The sequence below is a fragment of the Austrofundulus limnaeus genome, unplaced genomic scaffold (genome assembly GCF_001266775.1).
Source record: "Austrofundulus limnaeus strain Quisiro unplaced genomic scaffold, Austrofundulus_limnaeus-1.0 Scaffold42, whole genome shotgun sequence".
In the NCBI taxonomy this organism is placed as follows: domain Eukaryota; kingdom Metazoa; phylum Chordata; class Actinopteri; order Cyprinodontiformes; family Rivulidae; genus Austrofundulus; species Austrofundulus limnaeus.
Window position 1 is genome coordinate 592,710 of NW_013952444.1, and position 6,413 is coordinate 599,122.

At 36.4% G+C, this 6,413-nt stretch overlaps 1 protein-coding gene across 1 annotated transcript; it reads right to left on the reverse strand.

Moving 5' to 3' along the window:
* Nucleotides 1-939: 939 nt before the first annotated feature.
* Nucleotides 940-2,801, reverse strand: ccl25a (chemokine (C-C motif) ligand 25a). The gene is made up of 5 exons (XM_014007443.1): nt 2,721-2,801; nt 2,200-2,285; nt 1,815-1,932; nt 1,611-1,743; nt 940-1,525 (listed from the first exon to the last, which is right to left on the reverse strand). The coding sequence occupies exons 2-5, from the start codon at nt 2,261-2,263 to the stop codon at nt 1,508-1,510; spliced, it is 333 nt and encodes a 110-aa protein (XP_013862897.1). The 5' UTR covers nt 2,264-2,285; nt 2,721-2,801; the 3' UTR covers nt 940-1,507.
* Nucleotides 2,802-6,413: the final 3,612 nt, after the last annotated feature.

The window sequence follows — 6,413 nt, forward strand, 5'->3', positions numbered from 1 at the left end:
CATTAATCAGAATAATAGCTGGCTTAGGAATAGATATAGCCTCCTGCTACAAGGAAATAGCAACCACCGGTTGCGCAATAGTCCTAGCTTTGGCTCTGATACCGCACCGTAATTTCTGCCATTTTAAAACTCTCAGATCTCATTTCCAAGCAGTGAAATGATTTGTGCACCTCAATCACTGAGATTTAGACAGTTGTTTATAGTTATTTTACTCTGAAGAGCAAGTTAATCTGAGATCTATTACAAGTAATGACCAACGGGGAAACATGCGTAATATAATGGAACTTGTTAGACAAAACCAAGCAGTCACGCACTGCAGTGCAAAAACAAAGAAACTATGACAGGTTAAGTGAAAGCTGTCTTTATGATTTTTATCTTTACAATCCCATCAAATCTCTGCTAAGTTACATGTTTTCTTTATGAACCATTCCTGTTAATAGACTGCAGACAAACTCGGTCTTCAGTGCCAACAGCCACAGACTTCCATGTTAGTAATGTAGTGGTGACTCAAATGTTTATAAAATAAAGTGTTTTTTTTTTCTTTTAGTTGGTTAAACATCAAAAATTTGCTTTTGAGTTACAGATTTTAGGTGAAAAATTGATTTAATATAACAACTTCACAAAACGTCCCTTCAGAAAATCAGAACTATTCTTACAAGGTCAGTTTAGTCACCATTAAATATATGTTTTTTGTTTTTCTGTGTGAAGAAATCCAAAGCACCCAGTGCTTCTTGCGGAGTCAACAGTGCTATTTAATGAACATGGGTACAGCCAATTTATTAAAAGTATTGTTTACCAAATATTTTTGCTTGTTTTACCTAAAGCCAAATAAATATTTTGTGTTTTTATCTTTGTAACTTATTTTTTAAAGTATTTATCTTCCTCTTTCGTCTACAGATCAGCTTTTATAAAAGTAAATGAACACTAAGCAGAACTTAATAAAGTTAATTTGTTGTATTTATTTACTTAAAATGTATAAATTGCAATGCAAGTTGTATACAAAGTACATGAAATGATAGACACTTGAAAATGTTTGTGGAAATCAAATCAGCGCTTCACCTTTTCTATGACACACGTAAAAAAAAGCAAATTATCACCTTAAATTTTACCAAAAGACAGTACTTAACAAAAAAATGAACACACATAATCTGTTAAAGAAATTGTAATGTTACATATACAATTTAATGCTTAGATTTTTTTTTTCATAATCAAACAGCTTATTCAATAGGTTTGGTCTTGCAATGCATTAAAACTATCACATGTTTTATAAAGTTGGTCTGTCAGCTTCAGGAACCCAACCCTCAGGAACAGAAAGCAGCTGCTTTGGACCAGCCTTTGACCTTTTATCGGATTGCTGAGCGAAAGCAAAAGCAGTGCTACATTATTTTTTTGGCCAGCACCCTCCACTGTCTTGCAGTAAGACGCCATAAACCCACCATAAAACCACGTTTTTGCTCAATAATAAGACTGCAGACAGCAGGAAGATGAAGGAAATCCCCGTCAACCTTCAGCCTTTGTGTGGTTGCTGTTTGGGGAAAAAAAGACATTTTTTAAACATTTTATACCTTCTGTTGTTATCAAACTTCACATCAGAAAGCAGTTTTACAGACCTTTCTGAGTTTCTTGAATCTAAAAGAAGACCTGGGTTTCAGAGCTCTTCTTCCATCAACTTTCCTCATCAGACCCTGGACCCACTCCTCATTTGGGTTTGCACAATACTTGCGTCCCTTCTTCATGATGAAGCTACGAAAATATAATGGGGTTAGTGGGTTCTCCTTTAAAGTGCATATTCTAATTTATGTATGTGAACTTACATTATAGCAGGGATGTTGCAGCCGCCATCAGGCTTCTGAACTCTGTACCCTACTGCATTTTTGTAAAAATGCTTTTCCACATTTCTCAAATATTTCAGGCAGCAGTCATCGTAGGACCCTGAAAGATCAGAAAACCAGTTCAGTTTAAAGCCACCACGTCTCGAACATGATATATTCTGCAACACAAGTGAAGTTAATGAAATCTAGTCAGCAAATTGTTTAGAATTAAGGAATATGAAAAAAACAAAGCAATAAGCGCGCTGAAGGTCACTACCACGATAGCACTCAGGCAATAAACCAAACTCATTGACTTTGATTATCTCTTTAGTGCAAGCTGAATGCATGCTTGGTTTTCATAAACCGTTTTGTTTCTGTCAAACATTACCTTGTCCCAGTGCAAAGCAGAGACAAGAGAGGACCGACAGGAAGAACAGCGTGTGGAGGCGCATGGCGACGTCGACGGCAGCAGCTCTGGAAAAAGACAGAAAAGTTTTACAAATCCTGTCAGCTCTAAATTCTATCACTGTGAAGATTACATCTCAGTTCCCCCCACACCTTATTAACAGGAAACTATGAACCTTTGATCCTTACACAATGTATTCAGGACACATTTTTCAAATTTAATTGATAAAAAAACAGCATTTCTAAATAAAAATATAAAAAAAGCACATGTGCATTTTAAATTTTCTGGACTTGTTTTTGTTGCTTGTGCAGAAAGGAATAAGAAAAGGCCCTCACTCATTCTGAAACCTTATTGTGGACTTAAAATTCATGTTAAAATCATGCATATCACAGAAATGGCACTTACTGTGTATTGTGCCTAAGCATAAACATGGCAATAAAAATTAAACTATTTTTTAAATTAAAGTAAAGCTAGCCCTATCCTTCTAACATTAAGTTACTCACCTGAGATTCTCTGAACAAAGGTGGGAGCTCTCAGTTCTTCTGTCTACTAACCTGTACAGGCACGGTTCTTATAAAGTGCTCAGCACTTGTCTGGCTTTAGGCCAACAGATTAAATTACCTTTAATGTAACCCACCTTTGTACTTAGCTTATCTTCTTGTCCTTTCTCTTTTAAAAAAAATGGCTTAAGCAATGTAGAGCTGTGCAATTTTTGCACTTCACTCATTGTTTATGATGCACATAAAAATAAAAGCTTGCATTTTACTGAAATGAGGATTTAGTTTTAGTATGTGTCCCAACCCTTTTTTGTTTTGTATTCTTGTACATGTTTCACAGAGTTGGGTCAGATGTTTTCAAATAAAAACGATAAATCAAAGCCTTTGAGATAACTAACCCTAAAGTTTTGTGCAATAACTATTGGAACATTTTTACAATCAGCACTCAGGAAGAAGGTCTTAGTAAAAGTATAACTCTATATTTAGACTTCCTGTATGGAGTCTGCATGATCTTCCTCATAAATGTATACATTTGTTTTAAAGTCAGAAAAAGGCTGTAAAACTCATTTTCACAGGGCACATGAGCAATATGGTGGTCCTCAAAGGACCAGTTGTAATTAACTTTGACGTTTCATGTTTAACTCATTGCTACGACTGAGCACCTCTAACAAACAATAACTGAGCTCTACGTGGTATTTCCTGCACAGAAACATTGTTTTAAGACGTCCTCTTATAAACACTGAAGTAACAGGAAAAAGGGCATCCAAAAAGAGTTTTTACACATCAAATGTCTTCATTTGCCGTCTACTTTTGAACCATTTGGACCTCTCCTTAGTGAAGTGATGCTGTTGTTTCCCAGGGAAAATAATCAACATGCATTATGGGACATGTCGTTTATGGTTTGTGCTAGCTTTAAAGCAGCATAAGCTTATTTTAAGACATTAATACATCTTTAAAGCACTTGCAGGCCACATAGAATGCTGTTTTGTGCCACATTTGGCCTAGGGATATGAATTTGATACATGTGTTCTGAAATCTTTAAACATTTTATCTGTTTTTCAGATAATTTTATGACTGTTCGTTGCTACAGGTTTATGTTTCGTGTGAACGGTTGCAAAGACAAGCTGGGTTAAACAGGAACTATTCTTTTACATTTACCATTTTTTAAATAAATATTGCTTAGAAAAGAAAGTACAAAACATGATTTTTTATTAAGCTTAACAAATGAATTATAGAAACTGCAAAACAAATTTCTAATTCAGTTAAATCAGGGTATTACTGAAGCACCAAATCAAAACAAAAACAGTCATCTGGCACTGCAGGGTTTTTTATATACGTATTGTCTCACATTTAATCTCAAAGGTGTTTCCTCCCTAAAACTTACAGCTCTTATCCACCGCTGATTCCTAAAGCTAAAAGCAAGTGAACAAAGAATAGGATCCCCTAAATCCCCCCTATTTTATTAGAATTTATCCTTAATTTGGAATTTCAAATGGGATTTCGTGTTGTTTACTCTTTATATTCACACATTAAATTGTCTGTTGCTGAGGTTTCCAGTTGCCAGGATTCAATATGAAAGTGTTATGGAAACAGATTAAGTATTCTTACTTAAAAGCTTCTCTTCTTGGATTTAAAATCAGTTTTTACTCTTGACACAGGTGAAAAAAACTGTCTGAAACATGTCACATACTTTACGCCGGCATGATATTTGGCTTGGGATTTCTGCAGAAATCCACCTGAAAGGCTCGAAAGACCAAATAACTCTTTGAGTGTTGCGGTGAGTTTCCAAGCTTTAACTTGCAACAAGTCCAACAAATATTTATTTCAAGTAAACACTGAAATGAGTTTTTTTTTATTTTTGTACAACTGACCTCACATACACCTTAGATACACTGCAGTTTAATGGCTGCTTTTGAAAGCTGAAAATTTACAATAAATGTTGTAAATGACATGCGGTACTACTTCAAACTAGAGAATGTATTAGTTGTTCATTCACTTTTACCAACCATCAGCTGGTACAGTTTTATCAGCCCATAATCAATACAGCTCAGGTGATTTGATAAGATGACTCAGCAGTTACGACCATTAAAGATGATTGGAAAGAGGAAATAAAAAGTTGATAAGTTGTAAAATAATAAGGTCCGATTATTAGAGAGTGCAACAGTCAAAAAGTGACCAGAGTTACGTTTATAATGTTCTGAGGTCCGATCATAGCAACAACATGGCTGCCACATAGACTCGTTGCTGCGATCTTGAAGTATAAAATAGCCTTTAATGTTTCTCAGTATTCATAGAAAAACCTAAATGTTATGCTGGGATTTGACTCAACATTGAACTCATGGCTTCAAGCACCATGCTGCACTTACAGTGGGGTGCGAAAGTTTGGGCAACCTTGTTAATTTTCCTGATTTACCTTTATAAATCATTGATTGTTTGGATAAAAAACAGTTAAATCTATCATAAAGGGGACAAACACAGTGATATTTGGGAAGTGAAATGAAGTTGATATGATTTACAGAAAGTGTGCAATAACTGGTTAAACAAAATTAGGCAGGAGCATAAATTTGGGCAACATAAAAAAACCTTAACTCAATATTTAGTAGATCCTACTTTCACAGAAATAACAGCCTCTAAACACTTCCTATAACTTCTAATGAGAGTCTGGATTGTGGCTGAAGGTATTTTAGACCATTCTTCTTTACAAAACATCTCTAGTTCATTCAGATTTGATGGTTTCTGAGCATGGACAGCTCTCTTTAAGTGAAACCACAGATGTTCAATAATATTCAGGTCTGGGGACTGAAATGGCCATTCCAGAACGTTGTACTTGTTCCTCTGCATGAAGGCCTCAGTAGATTTTGAGCAGAGTTTAGGGTCGTTGTCTTGTTGGAAGATGCAGCCCCGGCTTCAGCAGCTTCAGCTTTGTCACTGATTCCTGGACATTGGTCTCTAGAATCTGCTGATATTGATTGAAATCCATGCATCCCTCAACTTTAATAAGATTCCCAGTCCCTGTACTGGCCACACAGCCCCACAGCATGATGGAACCACCACATGTTACTGTAGGTAGCAGTTGTTTTTTTGGAGTGCTGTGTTCTTTTTCCTCCATAACGGCCCTTGTTCTGCCCAAATAACTCTATTTTAGTTTCATCAGTCCACAGCACCTTATTCCAAAATGAAGCTGGCTTGTCCAAATGTGCTTTAGCATACTTCAAGCTGTTCTGTTTGGGATGTGGGCGGAGAAAAGGCTTCCTCTGCATCACCCTCACATACAGCATCTCCTTGTGTAAAGTGTGCTGAATGGTTGAGCGATGCACAGTGACTCCATCAGCAGCAAGATGATGTTGTAGGTCTTTGGTGCTGGTCTGTGGGTTGACTCTGACTATTCTCAACATCCTTCACTTCTGTTTATTCCAGATTGTTCTTGGTCTGCCACTTCAAGCTTTGACTTGAACTGTGCCTGAGGTCCTCCATTTTCTCACAATGTTTCTCACAGTGGAGACTGAAAGCTGAAATCTCTGAGATAGCTTTCTGTATCCTTCCTCTAAACCATGACGGTGAACAATCTTTGTTTTCAGCTCATTTGGAAGTTGTTTTTAGACTCCCGCTGCGACTCTTCAGAGAAGATGCAAAGAGGAGAAAAACTTACAAGTGCCTCCCTTAAACACCCTTTCTCATAATTTGAGTCATCTGTGTATG